The 18,440-nt window shown below is 41.4% G+C and overlaps 3 protein-coding genes across 3 annotated transcripts; 2 read left to right on the plus strand and 1 right to left on the minus strand.

Annotated features, from left to right (window-relative positions):
• Nucleotides 1-5,247: 5,247 nt before the first annotated feature.
• On the plus strand, nucleotides 5,248-6,814 carry LOC139354997 (uncharacterized). The gene is made up of 3 exons (XM_070999266.1): nucleotides 5,248-5,447; nucleotides 5,531-5,737; nucleotides 5,857-6,814. Exons 1-3 carry the CDS (start codon nucleotides 5,248-5,250, stop codon nucleotides 6,812-6,814), a joined length of 1,365 nt encoding a protein of 454 aa, XP_070855367.1.
• A 229-nt stretch (nucleotides 6,815-7,043) lies between these two features.
• Nucleotides 7,044-7,655, plus strand: LOC139354998 (uncharacterized). The gene has a single exon (XM_070999267.1). It carries the CDS (start codon nucleotides 7,044-7,046, stop codon nucleotides 7,653-7,655), a length of 612 nt encoding a protein of 203 aa, XP_070855368.1.
• Nucleotides 7,656-11,271: 3,616 nt separating this feature from the next.
• On the minus strand, nucleotides 11,272-15,836 carry LOC139354999 (uncharacterized). The gene is made up of 4 exons (XM_070999268.1): nucleotides 15,672-15,836; nucleotides 14,831-15,590; nucleotides 12,929-14,650; nucleotides 11,272-12,548 (listed from the first exon to the last, which is right to left on the minus strand). The coding sequence occupies exons 1-4, from the start codon at nucleotides 15,834-15,836 to the stop codon at nucleotides 11,272-11,274; spliced, it is 3,924 nt and encodes a 1,307-aa protein (XP_070855369.1).
• Nucleotides 15,837-18,440: the final 2,604 nt, after the last annotated feature.

Raw genomic sequence — 18,440 nt, forward strand, 5'->3', positions numbered from 1 at the left:
GCAAAATCAAACTTTTTAGCCAAAAATTTAAAAACTCAACCTCTTCGAGTCAAACATGGAAACAGATTAAAGCTCTAGGGATAGGTAAACAAAAGACATTAAAGGAACTAGATGTTGACATAGATGAACTCAACCTTAAATTAGCAGAATGCCAAGTTCCTGAGGTCACAACCAACACGTACCTGAATTCAGTACCTGAAAACATCTGTGATACTAGGTTTAGATTTATGTGTGTTGACCAATGTGATGTTTTAGATAATATTCTTAAAATTAAGTCTAACGCAATTGGACCTGACGATATTCATCCTAAATGTATAAAAATTCTACTTCCCAAACTTATCCCTTACCTTACGCACACATTTAACACGGCTCTTACCACGTCTACGTTCCCGGATTGCTGGAAAACCGGCAAAATTATCCCAATACCTAAATCAAACAAAGAATACCGGCCGATATCTATTCTGCCGTACCTCTCGAAGGTGTTTGAAAATATTGTCGCATCACAAATAAATACTTTTATATCTGCCAATAGCCTCTTAAATGACCATCAAACTGGATTTAGACATCTTAAAAATAACTGAAGATATTCGTCAACAGACGGACAACTCGTATGTCACCATCTTAATATTGCTGGACTACAGCAAAGCGTTCGACACAGTAAATCATGAAATCCTGTGCTCAAAACTCAAAAATTTGTATTTCTTCTCCAATACTGCCGTCAAACTTTTGTGTTCGTATCTTAAAAATCGTCGCCCATATGTTGTATCGTCTAATATTTGTTCTTCGTTTGCCTATCTGAAGCGTGGTGTACCCCAAGGTCCGGTTCTTGGACCACTATTATTCACAATATATATAAATGATCTTCCGTCTGTGCTGTCTACATGTAATGTCCATTTATATGCTGATGATGTTCAAATGTATGTTAGTCGTCCCTTAAACAGAATTAGTGAGTGTTTAGATATTTGTAGAATGGAGCTTGCAAAAGTAAATGAATGGGCAAAAAACAACGGTCTTGCCATCAAGCCGTTAAAATCAAAGTGCCTAATCATTTTTAAGAAGAAATTATGCAATATTGAACTATCCCCCCTGATGATTAACGAAACACCAATTGAGTACGTGGAAACCGCCAATAATTTGGGTATAACATTTAATAGAACCTTGAACTGGAATGACCACGTAAACAAAGCTGTAGGAAAAACATACGCACTAATAAGATCCTTGTCACTAGTTAAATGTTCCTTACCTGTTAGTGTGCGTCTTCTAATTGCGAAGTCTTGCATAATACCCACACTCTTCTATGGTCTAGAGATCTATGCAAATTGTGATGTTGCAAGTCAACATAAGCTGAAAATAGCATACAATAGTATTGCGCGTTTTATATTTAATTTGCATAGATCTGACCATGTAACTCAATTTGCTTACAAGATATTTGATATGAGCTTGGCATATTATATTAAAAGTAGAACAATAATCTTTTTACACAAAGTTATATACACCAGAGAGCCATCGTACTTATTTGAAAAATTACAATTCTCCAGATCTACAAGAACAAAGAATATTATCTGCATTCGACACAGGTTTCTGCTTTCAAATAGACAATTTTTTAAAAATACGATTAGAACGTGGAACAAGCTTCCCAACTACATAAAAGATACTAGGAGCGCAACACTATTTAAGACAAAACTTCTCTCACACCTAAAAAAAAAAATGTGTTTTAGAAACAGGAAATAATAAGTTTTGTAAATTCATTGATAAAAAATTTAACTAAATTGAGTGATGAGAGCACAAAATATACACAAAATAGTTCCTATGGGAATGACTTTGGATGACCAAAAAGTATTTGATAATTCATTGAATTGTTCTATTTGTCAGAAAGGTTTACGGACTGATAGGGTAAAAGATCATTGTCATTTCGCAGGTCGCTTTAGAGGTGCAGCCCTTTCTAAATGTAACTTGGATTATACCGTAAACATATTTATTCCAGTATTTTTTCATAATATTTCAAAATACGACTGTCATTTACTTATTCAAGAGTTAGGAAAGATTCCCGGTGAAATTACCGTAATACCAATAAATAAGGAAAACTATATTTCTGTCTCAAAAAAAATAAAAAGTTTAAGTGGAAATAGTTTTGAAATTCGTTTTCTCGATACATATAGATTTATGCCATCAAGTTTAGATACCCTAGCTTCTAATTTAGTTGCTGATCAATTGAACACAGTAAAATCATTTTTCAGTAATGATATAGAATTTTGTCTAATGCGTAAGAATGGTGTATTTCCCTATGAATATTTAGATTCCGATAGTAGACTCGAGGAAACTTCTCCCCCCGAAGGCAAGCATTCTATAGTAATTTAACGGAAAGGGAATGCTCTCAGGAAGATTATGATCAAGCTCTTAAAGTTTGGTCGCATTTCTCAAGTTCGACTCTTAAAGATTATATAGAATTATATTTGAAAACTGATGTATTCCTATTAACCGACATTTTTGAAAACTTCCGAAAAAGTAGTATGAAAATTAATTCACTTGACCCAGCTCAGTATTTTACGACAGCAGGTCTATCTTGGGAGGCAACTACAAATATTCAACTTGAATCGCCTACAGATATAGATATGTATAGATTTATTCAATGTAGCATTCGAGGTGGCTTAGTTCAATGTTGTCATAGATATACAACAGCAAATAACAAATATTTTTCAGATTATGATTTCTCGAAGGAGTCTTCATTTTTAATGTATGTGGATGCGAATAACTTGTATGGTTGGGCAATGTCGTAACCTTTACCATATAAAGATTTTAAGTGGATGTCTACCACAGACAAAGACAATTTATATATTCATAATATTGCAATCGATAGCAAATACGGTTATTTTTTGGAAGTGGACTTAATATATCCATACCGTTTACATGATCTTCATAATGATCTTCCATTTTGTCCGTCAAATTTTCTGGCCTCAAAAGAGGATAAGGTAAAAAAATTAATTGCTGACCTGGGAAATAAGAAAAATTATGTAATACATTATCGGAATTAGCAATTAGTATTGAAAAAGCCTTGTGTCGCCGCGGAAATCTGTTACAATAGACAGATCCAATGAGCCCGCTATAATGTTCCAATCAGCAGATGAGTGGCTGGAATTGTACCGTTCTACATAAGCTTTAAGCGCACCTATCGGGTACGCGAGCACTTGCTTCGCCCGCGCTTATTCAGTACATCATCAGCCACCGTCTGCTACGATTAATTTTAAAGCGGTTCCCTTACTTCTTTTTCTAACGGCTATATGTAACGCTATACAGCCAGCAGTTATATATTGAATAATAAATTGGATATATGTTAACCTACGAGTTTTATTAGAACCGGGACGTGCTACGTAAAAGTCGAGGACAGGGTGGCGCTGGCCTCAACAATCTTTAAAAATAATCGTAATAAATTACGTAACTAATCACGCGGATCACGTGGTGCCCGACTTAATAGTTCATTAGCCCCATTAGCGTCGACGACGGTCACGACAACTACTACCACACTAGCATGGCAGTGGGTGGCATCTCAGCGGTAGGTGAAAAGCCCGCTCAAACGCCATGCGGTTTATCGAACCTAACCCCACATGGTCCGGCCCCGGTTAAGCAACAGCTGATCAGGCCAAAGGAAGCCGAAGCCGCAGAGCGCTTATTAGTGGGACCAGACGCAGCCAACAAAATAATGCTAACCCCTGGCATACCAACACCTTCGCAGATTGCCGCTCGCCAAGCTATCCCAAGGGAGTTGCCAGCACTCGATGGCAACCCCCAAACTTGGCCATTATTTTATAGCAGTTTTCAAACTAGCACAGAGATCGCCGGCTACACCAACGGAGAACCTCATGCGCCTACAGTCAAGCCTAAGGGGTAGGGCCCGAGAACTAGTACAAAGTAAATTACTATTACCAGCGATGGTCCCCGAAACCATACAAACACTTCAAATGTGTTTCGGTCGGCCAGAGCATGTACTTCAAACAATGCTTGCCGCCTCCAAAGGACAAACTAGAACCACTGATCGAATACGCACTCTGCGTAAGGAACATATATTCAACGATGGAAGCCAGCGAGCTAGTCGCCCACATGAGCAACGCACTTCTTGTGCAGGAACTAGTGGAAAAGCTTCCTTCGCAGCTAAAATTGCAATGGGCCTTGCACCCAAAAGGAACCGCTGTGCCGGTGGTAAAAGTATTCAGCGAATGGATGTACACAATTGCCGAAGCAGCTAGTCACGTATCATCTCCACTTTACTTTGGGCGCAGCGAACGCCTTAATTACCATTCGGCGAGTGAGGACCCATTGCGTGTTAGGGGGAAATACGTGATATGCGATGCCAGAGACCACAAGATCCAAACCTGCCTTAACTTCTCCGCTACGAACACGGCAGAAAGATGGTACGTGTCCCGCACCCATTACTTGCGCCTCAATTGCCTCAACATGCACCGAAGCCAGTGCCTTTTAAGGAAGACATGCAACATAAACAACTGTCGCGAACGTCACCATCCCCTACTGCACGCAAAAAAACTCAACCGCGCCGAACACCAGCGCCAGCCAACAGCACCCGAGCGGAGAGCGGTCACATTCTCGCCCACAGACATGCGGATCAAACTAATTTCCGTATTGCTCCAATCAAAATCTATTATAAGACTCAACAAATTAACACCTTTGCCTTTCTAGACGAAGGATCATCAGTAACGCTGATTGAAGAAACTATCTTCCAGCAGCTGGGGGTGACAGGCGTAACACAGCCACTCTGCCTGAAATGGACCGACAATACAACCCGTGTCGAAGAAACTTCTAAAACAGCGACTTTACGTGTCTTCAACACGCAGAACGGAGCCAAATTTAAACTGAAAGATGTTCGCAGCGTCAGAAGCCTAAACTTACCAATGCAGTCCGCCAACATGGAGGAGCTCGCCATGAAGTTCCCGTACCTTAAAGGACTACCAATTGCCTCATATGCCAACGTGCGACCAACTATAGTCGTTGGAGCGGATATCTGGAATTTAGCCGTACCTCTTAGAATCCGGGAGGGAGCGTGGCGCCAGCCCATTGCTTATAAGACTCGACTGGGATGGACGTTGCAAATCCCTCCGAGCAAAAGAACTAACACGTTAACATCCATGAGTGCAAATGCCGACACCGCCTTACACGAGGCCATTAAGCAAACCTTCGCAGTAGAGACTCCTCGACGTGCCCACCTATTCTGAAGCTGACTTCCGTGCCCTAGCCATCATGAACTCGACAGCCAAATTTAAGGAGGGCAGATTTGAAATTGGACTGCTGTGGAAGAGCGAGAACGCAGCTCTGCCAGATAGTTACCCAAACGCCCTTAGACGACTGATGTGCCTACAATGGAAATTCATCAAGGAACCAGCACTAAAGATTCAAACCCAAAAGGAGATCGATAGTCTCGTGCAAAAAGAAATATGCCCGTAAGCTAAATGCAGCCGAGATATTGGAAGAACACGCGAGGGTATGGTATCTTTATAATTACAAACCCGAACAAACCTAATAGGGTTCATCTGGTTTGGGATGCAGCGGCGCAGTCAGGGGGACAATCCCTGAACGACTTCATACACGCCGGCCCCGATCTCTTTAAACCATTGGTGGATCTGCTGATCTCATTTCGCGCCGGAAAGGTGGCGATCATCGGTGACATCGCGGAGATGTTTCATCAAATTCGAGTCAAGCCGGAAGATGCCCATGTTCAGCGCTTCCTTTGGTATGACGGGACTTCACGGGTTTCATACGGGACAGAAAAGCTGATAGGTTCCAACAGCAATATCCCGCCGCCACACAAGCCGTGAAAAATTACCATTACGTCGACGACTTTATCTACAGCGGCAACGACAACAAGGAGGTGATAGAAATCGCCACACAAGTTCGCCATACTCACGCCGCAGGAGGGTTCTATATTCGCAACTGGGCCTCGAACTCGAAGACTGTGCTTAGCGAACTAGGCGGAGAATCATCGTCAACGGATGTCGAGATAACCACCGCCGAGAAAGTCCTCGGCCTATACTGGATCCCGGAAACGGACCACCTAACGTTTATTTTCGAATTCTCCCGTCTAAAACGCGACATATGGACAGAAAACGATGCACCCTCGAAGCGGGAACTCCTTCAAGTACTTATGTCAATGTACGACCCCTACGGCCTCATCGCCTTCTACACTATAGAGCTGAAAATATTATTACAAGAAGTGTGGCGGACCCTCACCGACTGGGACGACTGCATACCAGAAAGCCTGCTCCCAAGATGGAAGCGATGGAAGCAGGCATTAACCCTAATCGCCACGGTCAAGATTCCGCGATGCTTCTTCAGAACCAACGAGGACATCCATGACGTGCAGCTCCACACCTTCGTAGACGCGAGTGAACTCGCTTATGCAGCAGTCTCGTATCTTCGCATCCACCAAGGCAACTCCGTTTATCTTAGCCTACTAGCAGCCAAAACTAAAGTTGTCCCGCTAAGTCCGCTGCCCATTCTCCGTATGGAATTACAGGCAGCAGTCTCTGGTGCCAAGCCTAGCCAGGAAATTCAAACAAATTCTCGGCTATCAGTTAACTCCCATTACTACTGGACGGACTGCAAAACAGTCCTCAAATGGCTGCGAATGGACCCGCGCAAGTTTCAGCAGTACGTATTGCATCGAGTAGGAGAAGTGTTGGAGCTCACCAATGTCGACCAATGGCACAGGATGCCATCGGACTTAAACCCTGCTGACATCGCCACTAAGACTTCGAGTTTCGTTTCCATGCATAAATGGTTTGATGGCCCGGAGTACCTTCTCCAGTAACGCTTTCGAGCGGTAGCAACGTTTAAATTATGCATCGAAAAGCTGAAAGCAACAGCGCGGAAAACGCCTCCAATTTCGAGCATCAACGCCGAGATGATACGCCGCGCTCAAAAAACACTGATACGCTACGCGCAAGTATCAGAGTTCCGAAAAGAAATATGTTTACTCTCCAAAGGTAAAGCTCTAATCGCAAATTCAAAACTAATTTGTCTTTATGTGTTTCTAGACGATGACTAGCTGCTACAGATACGAGGGAGAGCTGATACTCTCTTACGGACATTACGTAACACGCCTAATTGTCAACTGGTATCACCGTCAGATGCACCACACCATGCACGACGCCTGCATCAATAGGATCCGTGGCATTTATTGTATACCACGCTTACGAGTTTTATATAAGTCAGCCCGACGAGCTTGCCAACGCTGCAGAAACGATAATGCCTCCCCAAAGCTGCCGCAAATGGCCGCTTATCAACGCTCATTTACCTACGTTGGAATCGATTACTTTGGACTAATTCCCGTGACCGTTGGCAGGAGGAAAGAGAAACGATGGGGAGTAATCTTTACCTGTCTCACGGTCAGAGCAGTGCATCTAGAAATAGCGCACTCCCTCGAAGCCTCGTCCTGCATTATGTGTATCCGCTACTTCTTCAACCGCCGCGGGACACCTAGAGAAATATTCACGCACAACGGCACTAATTTTAAAGCTTCCGAGAAGGTGATCTGCGAGGAGCTTCCAAGGCTTAACTTCGACGAAGTGTACGGATCGTTCGACACAATTAAGTGGAACTTCAACCCGCCAGTAGCGCCTCATATGGGGGAGCATGGGAGCGCCTTATAGGCTCCATAAAAAGGGTCCTGTCCGCCATCTGCCCAGCGATGAAGTTCACTAGCGAGAGTCTACAAAGCGCACTTTGGGAGATCGAATTTATAATAAATTCAAGGCCGCTCACATTCGTATCGCTGGACACCAACGACGACGAAGCCATCACACGCCGAGGAAAATGGTACGTCAAGCAGTCACCCCTAACGATTGGCAGCGTCGTCCTCATAGTGGACGAGAACTTACCACGGAACACGTGGCCGAAAGGAATAGTCACCGAAGTGGTCTTAGCTAAGGACCAGCAAGTTAGAAGCCCTACGATCGAGACTGCCCACGGCATCTTACGACGACCCGTAGCGAAGCTGGCTGTATTGAACGTCGGCAAGATTGAGGGTAACCCAGACGCAGGAGAGCCAAGTTTACCGGAGGGAGAATGTCGCCGCCGAAATCTGTTACAATAGACAGATCCAATGAGCCCGCTATAATGATCCAATCAGCAGATGAGTGGCAGGAATTGTACAGTTCTACATAAGCTTTGAGCGCACCTATCGGGTACGCGAGCACTTGCTTCGCCCGCGCTTATTCAGTACAGCATCAGCCACCGTCTGCTACGATTATTTTTAAAGCGGTTCCCTTACTTCTTTTTCTAACGGCTATATGTAACGCTATACAGCCAGCAGTTATATACGTGCTACGTAAAAGTCGAGGACAGGGTGGCGCTGGCCTCAACACCTTGGTTAAAGAATTACATTGATCTAAAAACTTTACATAGGCAAAGTGCAAGAAATAAATTTGAAAAAGATTTTGTAAGTTAATGAATAATTCTGTTTACGGAAAAACAATGGAAGATCCCGAGCGGGTCGATATTAAGCTTGTTAATACATGAGAAGCTCCGGATAGCACCAAGACTGGATGAAAAGCACATTGTGCTTTAGTTGCACATTTTCATAGTGCAACTAAAATTAATGATAATTAATATGCAATTCAAATGAAAAGATTGCCAGTTCTATTTAATAAGCCAACGTATTTACGATTTGCAGTATTAGACTTATCGAAATTAAAAATGTATGCTTTTCACTATCAATATATGAAGCCAAAGTTTCAGAAAAAGTTACTCTTAAATTATATGGATATTTATTCTTTTATCTATACAACAAAAACTGAAGATTTTTATAAAGATATTCGTAATGATCTTGACGCAAAATTGGATACATCGGACTATTCAGATGAAAGAATTAATCTATATAACTTCAAAAGAGTTAACAAAAAAAGTTTAGGGTTTTTAAAGATAAGCTTAACAGTAAACTCATGACAGCTGTTGTATGTGTGTAACGAAACACAATTTTTAGAGTTAAAGAACTAAGACCATGGTACGACATCAATACAACATCAGAGATTAATCGAAAATGGTATTTTAGAAAATTTTGAATGGTTAGAATCAAATTTTTTTTTGCTTGGGTGAGATGTTACAAAATAACGATGGAGAACCATTAGATAGCCTTAAATTTCAAAAGGAACATATTGAAAAGGAACTATTTTATAAATCAGTTGAATTGGAGATGTTTTGTTATGATCGAGACTTTGGAAAATATAAATGAAAATTATTTTGGGTTTGTAAAAAGTATTTTTAATAATTTTTTTCATTTAATTTTAAAACATTTTACAAAAATATTAATAATAATCTTAATATTTGATATATATTAAATAACAATTTATATATAATTAAAAATTAAATAAATAAATCATTTGTTATTTTACAAAATGTTTTCCTTACTTATCCAGCTAGTCTTTGAAAACCCCAGCCACTTAACCAAAACTTTATTTCCTTTTCGCCTTATATCTTTTGCAACTAGGTATGTGTGGGGGAATCGAGTTTTTTTGAGTTCCATACCATCAAAATCTTCAAGTAAGTATGTTTTAGGGTATGTATTCTTCTAATTTTAAGAATTTCAGTTGTATAGTTTGGTGTATACCCTTTCTCTTTTTGTTTTTCATTGGATGAATCGACCTTACTTGGACTCATTTTAATTGTTCTATGTATTCTATTATTATATTTATTAATTAATTGCTTAAACATATCTATCCACTTATATTTTCCATTGAAACTAAACTCACGCCACATTAATTATTTAAGAGTTCTATTGAAACGTTCAACTATTGATACCTTTGGAGTATTGAAGTTTGAAAATAATTTTGTTGATGAACGCATTACAGCCGTTATTTAATTTTGAATCTTATTCTCTTTGGTATATGAAATACTAACTTTTGCCTTTTTAATGTAATTTGGTGCTGCGTCACACTTTAGAGATTTTTTAGGACTTAGTGTTAAGACTACAACGGAAAGCATCGCCACACAAGAAAATGTGACAAGTTTAATCATTGAAATACAGTCCACTCAAATCGGGAAATAAAACGTTCTTATTCTACACCATATCTTTGGTCCTTCTAGCCAAATTTAGTAACTGATTAACATGAATCAGTTTAAACTTTTGAAGGCAGCTAGAAGTCGTGCGAAGGCAAGCATTACGCGTTTGCTAACGGCGTCTCAAGATCCACGTGCGAGGACAAGTACTTACAAGCAAGCACATTATTTCGCAACCTCATACGCACCTGTGAAGAATCTCAGGAGAATGAAAGAGAAGGCAATAACTTCAGACAAGCTGGCAACCCTGATGAGGCCGCTCCAATGGCATCAGGAGTGGGAAACGAAAACCTAGTTCGTTTTCTGGAACAACAGCAGCAGCTCAACGAGCGTTTGGCTGAGCAACAAGCAATGCTTTTAAGGGCAAACTCGGCAGCAAATGTAATGCATAATGAACTGCCGAAAATCCATATCAAGCTGTTCACTGGCGACTACAAGGAGTGGCCAGCCTTTAAAAACATCTTCGAGAGTACGATCCATAGCAAGCAGCATTTGACAGCAATACAAAAGTTGCACTACTTGAAAACGTACATCACTGGCGAAGCAGCTGACTTGATTCGACATATGCCAATAACGGACGCAGCTTACGAGGCTTGTTGTGACGATTCGCACCCGATCGTCAAAGTTGAGCAGAAGTCTACTCTGGGGGTCTTTCACACACTTTGTAATAAAAACTCAGAAATTTGTTGAACTTCACCAGTTGTATTCATTTGTATACTTTCAATCTTTGACTTATTGCTAACTTTGATTTACAAATTCGGAAATATAAAGCTCGGTTATAAACGCGATCAGCTTCTCCTTATGTCTTCTTCGTAGTGTCGTGCTGCTAACATTAGCAGCAAGAATCTAACATTCGCTGTTAAAACTGCTGTTGTCCACTGCATCTCAGAGTCGCCAGAAAACAGCTGTCCAGCTTCTCCTAATCGACAGAAACACCCGTTCATGCCGCCCCCAATACTGGACCCAGTATTCAAAGCCTTAGACCATGCTTAACTCTGAAAAGTTTGAAGTGTGTTATGGAGTGAATGCGGGTATATTCAAAGGTGCATGGGTTGTGTACTTGTGCTAGACTCTTCAGTAAATCTTGGCAAGGGCAAACGACAAATCTTTGACACAGACCTCTTGTAAATACCCGTTGAGGTCTTAATTGTAGCTACTCGAACGAGCCCATCGGCCCCAGGATGTAAGTCGATGATTCGCCCTAATTTCCAATCAGAAGGACCAGTCGTTACGCTGAAGATTGTCAGTTTCGTGGCGCCACTTGGGGCGCGCCTGCAGATGAGATAGCCAATCTGCACTCCATTTTCTCCAAAAGAGGCGAAACATCCTTTGACCATTCAGGAACTCTGTGTTTAATGAAGAATCCTTAAGACTAGGCTCAGGGAGTGACATCATCGAATCCCCGATTAAAAAATGTGCAGGGGTGAGAGCTTGCAAATCATCTAAGTCAGACGTTAAGGGGCATAATGGCCGAGAGTTCAAGCACGCTTCTATCTGGACAAGAATGGTAGACAGCTGCTCGTACGTCATTCGAATCCCATTAAACGATCGATAAAGATGGGTTTTAACAGCTTTTACGTTGGATTCCCAGAGTCCTCCAAAGTTTGGACTATGTGGAGGATTGAAATGCCACTGAATGTTTCGACGAGTAAGTTCAGGAACTACTGTCTCTTCAATTCCTTTGTAGAATTCATTGGTCCACAGCTTTAGAGACTTGTCGGATGAGATAAAGTTGGTTCCACAGTCGCTGTATAGATGTTGACAAAAACCCCTACGTCCGATAAAGCGCTGCAGCGCCCACAGAAAATGCTGTGCCGACATTCCCGTGACTGCTTCCAAATGAATCGCTTTGCTCGCTAAGCAAACGAAAACTGCAATGTATGCTTTATAGCAAGTGTGACCTCTGAATCTGGATGACTTTATCTCAATCGCACCAGTGTAATCAACTCCAGTTGCTTCGAACGCCCGTTTAGGCGGATTGACACGGTGCGCTGGTAAATCTCCCATCAGTTGGCTTGATGGTGACGGCCGGTGTTTGAAACAGGTTACGCACTGTCGCAGAATCCCTTTTACTGCCTGTTTACCGTTGACGATCCAGAAAACTTGATGAATTGTAGATAAAGTTAGTTGCACACCGCCATGTAAGGTGTTGTGATGAGCGTTCCTTATAACCAAAATCGTCAGGTGGTGGGCCTTTGGAAGGATTATTGGTGTGCGTTGAGACATGGAGAGCTGCAAAGCATTCTTAAGTCTGCCTTTAACTCTCATGAGCCCCTCATCGTCGAGAAACGGTGATAGCTGGCTGAGTTTGTTGTGTTTGGATAGAAATTTGTTGGATCGTAGTCTTGATAATTCTTCCGAATAGACTTCTTGTTGAACCATCCGCACCAGTGCGAACAAAGCCTGTTGAAATTCAGATACCTGAATAGGGCCGGTGAGTCTATCCGCTTTTTTGTGACGAGTATTATAAATGAATCGTTTGACGTAGGCTGTAACGAATAAGAGTTTATTATAGGAGGAATATGGTTCGATAAATGGTTGCACTTCTATACAAATGTGGGCTCCGATGTGCTTTAAGGATTGCTCTCCTGAAATAAGTTCTGATTTTGGGGACTGAACTGGATTGACTGGCCAATGCTCCTCTGAAAGATGCAGCCAATGTGGTCCGTTCCACCAAAGCGTGTGGTGTTTCAGCTGGGAAGGGGTGAGTCCGCGTGTAGCACAATGTGCTGGGATTTCTTGCGTAAGAACATGTCTCCACTGCGATGGCGAGCTTGCCTCCAGGATTGCTCCAATTCTATTCGACACAAATGTCTTCCAACGCCTAGGGTCACCGCTGATCCAAAACAGCACTATCATTGCATCCGACCAGTAGTGTACGGAAATGGTGTGATGTGATGCTTGAAGTTGATTGACAATCCAATCGGAATTGTTAGCGGCTTAACAGGTGTGACTCGACTGCGGGCGGCTACTAAGTTAACCTGCACGGAACCATCCGTACAACTAGCTCGAAGATAAGCACATGCTGCATACGCCATGGATGATCCGTCACAAAACATGTGTAGTTGCAACGTCGAGACATGCCTTAAATCGAAGCCTAACCACCGAGGGATGTGTATCTCTTCAATGTCGGGGAGCTCTTGAATAAGCTGTCGCCACCGCTCGGCGAGTTGATCTGGCAATGGGTCGACCCAATCTAATGGTGCGGGGGGCTCATCCTTGCGCTCGATACGAAAACTCCAAACTTCCTTCAACAGGATTTTCGCAGCGATGATCACTGGTGCCAGGTATCCCAACGGATCGAATAAGCGTGCTACTGTGGATAGTATAGAACGTTTGGTGAATATAGGATTGAGAGAAAACTTAAGATTAAAACCAAAACCATCTTTGTTTGGATGCCAATACAACCCTAAAGTTTTAATGGAGTCCTTATTGTCTATCTCAAAAATGCTACTGTTAGAGAGATCTGTAGTTGGGATGCTTTCTAAGATATCTGGATGGTTGGATGCCCACTTCTTGAGCTCCATGCCTGCTGATTGCAGAGCTGCGATGACATCATTGCGAATTTTTAGAGCTCCGTCGATTGTCTCGTGAACATCGTCCACATAGATTTCTTTTTTAAGGACATGCTCGGCTAGAGGATAGCGTTCGCGCTCGTCGGACGCAATCTGATGTATGACTCGAATCGCTGTGAAGGGTGCCGAGGCAGTGCCAAACGTTACTGTAGTCAAAAAATATTCCTTGATGAGTCCCTTTTCATCGCGCCAGAAAATTCGCTGATACTGGGCATCTTCTTCACGCATATCTATGCAGCGATACATTTTCGTTATATCGGCCACGAAGACATACCGATGGAGACGCCAGTTGAGTATAACTCCTCCAAAATCGTTTTGTAGGGCGGGACCCGTGCATAAAATATCATTCAAAGACCTCCCGTTAGACGTTTTGCACGAAGCGTCGTATACGACGCGCATCTTTGTAGTTAAACTGTCGTCTTTGATCACCGCATGATGTGGAACGGTGCACGCAGAGATTGAGAGTTGCCTTTGAGCGTTGATCCTAGTGTGTTCTTCCTCACTACCTTTTACCTCTTTTATCTGCTTGAGATCAAAGTACTCTTGAATAGTGCTGACATACTGTTGACTGAAATCTGGCCGATGATTAAGTTTCCTTTCCAGAGCGTGGAAACGGTTTAATGCGATTTGTCTTGACCGGCCGATCACCTGTGTGGGGTCAAACAACGGTTTTAAAGGCAAACGAACCAGATATTTCCCATTCGGCTGACGGATATGAGTTTGTTGAAAATGGTCTTCACACCATTTTTCCTCTGCGTTGAGTTGTCGTGTTGTGGAGACCTGATCCAATTCGAAAAACCTCTGTACCATGTTGTTTAGGTTTGCCAAATTACAACGGATGGAGATTGATGTCGTCTGGGCTGCTTCAGCTGGTCCAAAAACTATCCAGCCCAGTTGTGTGTTTCGTGCAATTGGTTCTGTAACCGTCCCTTTGCGTATGTCCGGAGGCGTTAATTGCGGGATAATGTCGACACCGATAAGTAGGTCAATGCGACCCGACTTGATGAAATTAGGATCTGCAAAGGATAACCCTTGGAGATGTTTACAGGACATAATGTTTACATTTTGTTTTGGTAAATGACCTGTTAGTGACCGAAGGATGAAGGCTGAGGATACGTAGGCATTAAAATCCGATCCTGATCATGAGATTATGGTGAAGTCGGTGCTGTGCCTGCACTGATTATGCGAAGTATTACCAATTCCCGTGATCTCAGCTCGAACAGGATGCCGTTTGAGTCTAAGCGCTTGAACGATGTTTTCCGTGATGAGGGTGCCTTCCGAGCCATGGTCGATGAGAGCTCGAACTAAAGCTGACTGCCCAGTGGAGTTATTTACGATCCGAACCAGTGCAGTAGCAAGAAGGGTCGTTGAGTTCAGATGGGAGGCAACTGCGCTGAAGAGTTGCGTTGATGGTGCATTTTGTACAGCGGCTGCGCTCCGACCAGAGTTTGAAGCATGCTGTCGGGGTACTTCAGGAGTCAATGAAGAACTTTGTTGAGCATTCGGAAAATGTAACAAAGTGTGGTGCCGTTGACCACATTGCGAGCAGTTTCGGTTGCTGCTGCATTGACTGAGAGAATGGGAAGTACTAAGGCAATTGATGCATGCCTTCGAGCGGTCGACTATAACCTTTCGCGCGAAACAATCCTTGGCAAGGAAGTCCGGGCATCGTCTTAGAACGCGATTCTGTTGGCAGATCGAGCACCTGATGGATCCAGATTCAAGAGTACTGTGGAAGCTGTGTCCCCTAACAGTGGAGTTTCCCGATGGTCTGGTTGTCTGGCGATGGTTGGTCGATTGTATAGATGATCTAACTGGAACGGCTGGTTTCCTACTCTCGATTAGGTCGATGCTGACCAATCGATTGTGAAGAAACACCTCCAGCTTTGTGAAGGTGGGGATTTCCACGTTGTTGCCCAGGGAATGTTCCCAGGCCTGTGTTGTGCTGATAGGCAGCTTTGTGAGTAAGTGATGTACCAACTAATGATCACAGGAATCAATGGCAATGTGTAGTCGTCGGAATTCACTAATACATACATTTGCCAAGTTTAACAAATTCCTAAGGTCCACCGCGATCTCCTTGGACAGTGGCTCGATTCCGTACAGTGCATTCATATTGTACATGAACTGCAGTCGAGGGTTGTTGTATCGTTTTACCACAAGGTTCCATGCCACTGAATAGTTGGTTTCTGTTAATGCCATATGGTTTATATCCTGGTCTCGTCCGTGCGGTAGTGCTTGCTTCAAGAAATGAAATTTTTGAATGTTTGAAAGAGATTGATTTTCATGTATTAGCTGCGTAAAGCTGTCATAAAAAGATGGCCAATCCGCAAAATTTCCTGAAAAGTGGGTTACGGGCAATTTGGGCAGCTGAATTGTGGAAATCGGAATGGACACAAGGGTGTTGTTTATGGATTGATCACCTGATACCTGTATTGGGACTGGAAACTTGGTTTTGATTTGATTTCTGAAGAGTCATGTAACCAAAACCTGTTTTTGAGCGAAGTGGAGTAGACGTTGTAGGACTAAAATCTTTGTCTATCAACTTCTTAATAACATGGCTATATTTGTATGCTCGTGTACCCTTTATTCTGTTAATAGGTTTAAAGCCTACTCTATGTATATTCGTTTCTAAAGTAAATTTTTTTTAAATTTTCAAATCGTGATCATCATAGTTTTTAGGTTTACTAAGAAACATTAGAGAGTACAGACCTGGAGTCAGATCACAACTCATTCCACTAGAAAATGTTATTTTATTATCTTTAATTTGTAATTCTTTTCTCCCAATGTTAATGAATTGTTTGCCGTTTTTTTTAGGTCCCTAGCCTTTATCCAAAACATTTCCTCTGGTCAAATTACTGATAATAAAATCATTATTATAGCTAGTGTAATTATCTTCTAGCTCGGCATCCATACCCATATCGGCCTCTCCTGTATACATTGGTAAAGATGTTACCTTTCTTCTTCACTCTTTTCCGTCTCCTTTTTCTCATCTTCTATATCTTACTCTATATTTGTTTGTGAAAAGAGGTGATTATAGGAATCACTATCATCGAAAGACCTTTGTGGAGTTTTGTTTCGATTAGACTGCAGATCTTCCTCATTCGTTGTAAAGTAGAAATCGTCAAGCTCTCTGTCATCATATTCGTATTTTTTAATTTGCTTCATTTCACGCTTTACTTGTATACTTCTTTTACATTAGAAATCGATTTAATTTTTATTTTCCCTAACAAGTTCATGTAAGGGTTCAGTAATGGGTTTAAAAGTTCCCCCAATTGTAAATTCGTATAATTTTTGACTTGTTTGAGATCATCGAATTTTCGCTTCAAAGCAAATCTTGCTTTGGTTAACTGTGACAAAATATGCATTGTAGTATATTTCACAACCTTTATAGGTGAAAAATTTAAAATTTCCGAAATTCATGTAGTCTTACTAAATAAATACTGTTTAGGGAACGCCATAATCAGTAATATTTATGTATTATTTCCGAATAAAAAAGGTTCGATACATTTTCTTCATTATATTTAAAAAAGTGTATTTATTGTTATATTCTCAAAATCTCAATCTTTCTAATGATTATTGACTTATTTCTAAATACAAATTGTCATTACTTTTATGAATATTAAATTTTCCAGCAACCATTTCATTGATGATATTATCCTGAAGAGAGGTCTACCTTTCCGGCATGTACAGGATGTGCTCCTCCAACTCGAGAGAAATAGATTCTCGAACCTTTGTTGTTTTGCGATCCGCCTTGAGGATCGTGAATCTTACCTTTTCAGGCATCCTTGTCTTCGATAGCAGTGTCTTTTTACTAACTTTATTGAAGTCTTTAATTACAATGTTCATCGGGTTTTCCTTATTCATGATGGTTGTTTAGGTTTTTTGGACTTTGTACAGTTGTTCCACGTTGTATTTAGCTTATTTTGATGTTAATTACCTGTTAAGCAGTTGTTCAGTACTTGTTTCGTAGTTGCTTACTACTTGTTTTAGCTGGTTAATAGCTGTTATTAGATGGTTATTATCTGTTTAGTAGCTGTTAACTAGTTGTTTACTAGTTGTTATAAGCTGGTCACCAGCTGTTATGAGCTGTTGTGAGCTGTTATAGTTTTTTGTTAAGAATGATCAAAAATTCTTGTCCTCTAGACGACGTTCGATGTGAATTTGAACACGTGTAGGTCAACTTTTTATACTATACAGAGTTCACACATACACGAACCCATACACTGATTTTCAACCCCCCAAATGTAAACTAACAATTAAAATATACCGGTTTTGACTCCAAATCATCTACGAAAGAAAGTAGAAAAGCGAGGCACAGGTGTCCACAGTTGTATGTATCAAAGTCTGGAACTCTATTGTAATTGTGTTGTATTCTGTATCCCAAGTATTTCACAAACTCTCTAGGTGAGTGAAGATTTCCGAAACTATAGAAATAATGTATATTATTTTTATTTTTTTTATATGGAACCTAATGTGTACCACTTGATCGTGAATTTTCTATGTTTACTATACCACACTCCCGACTTTTTGGCGCTTCTGGGAGTAGATCTCTCATAAACACCCCTCAAAAATGTGGAATATATTTCTTAGCAAAATGTATTATGTCGATATTTGATAGTGGTCTATTGGGTAGCAGAGAAATTTAGTTTATTCCTTGATCACCGCGTTCCAACCGTTTCTGTAACCCTGTGGACCGGGTCCACAAAAATGATATGCCGGAATATGGGCTTCAAACGGTAATGTAGTGATTATCTTATCGACAAGACCACCACCGAGTTTACAATGAAAAATACGACAGATGCG

Source organism: Drosophila suzukii, unplaced genomic scaffold (genome assembly GCF_043229965.1).
Source record: "Drosophila suzukii unplaced genomic scaffold, CBGP_Dsuzu_IsoJpt1.0 scf_6, whole genome shotgun sequence".
Lineage (NCBI taxonomy): Eukaryota > Metazoa > Arthropoda > Insecta > Diptera > Drosophilidae > Drosophila > Drosophila suzukii.

Coding starts and splice junctions, on each gene's coding strand:
- LOC139354997 (XM_070999266.1), top strand. CDS start 5,248: ATGAACTCGACAGCCAAATTTAAGGAGGGCAGATTTGAAATTGGACTG. Junction 5,448..5,530: donor GTGCAAAAAGAAATATGCCC/GTAAGCTAAATG, acceptor CAAACCTAATAG/GGTTCATCTGGTTTGGGATG. Junction 5,738..5,856: donor CATGTTCAGCGCTTCCTTTG/GTATGACGGGAC, acceptor CTTTATCTACAG/CGGCAACGACAACAAGGAGG.
- LOC139354998 (XM_070999267.1), top strand. CDS start 7,044: ATGACTAGCTGCTACAGATACGAGGGAGAGCTGATACTCTCTTACGGA.
- LOC139354999 (XM_070999268.1), bottom strand. CDS start 15,836: ATGGCATTAACAGAAACCAACTATTCAGTGGCATGGAACCTTGTGGTA. Junction 15,591..15,671: donor ATTTGTTAAACTTGGCAAAT/GTATGTATTAGT, acceptor TTACTCACAAAG/CTGCCTATCAGCACAACACA. Junction 14,651..14,830: donor AGCTGAGATCACGGGAATTG/GTAATACTTCGC, acceptor TATCCTTTGCAG/ATCCTAATTTCATCAAGTCG.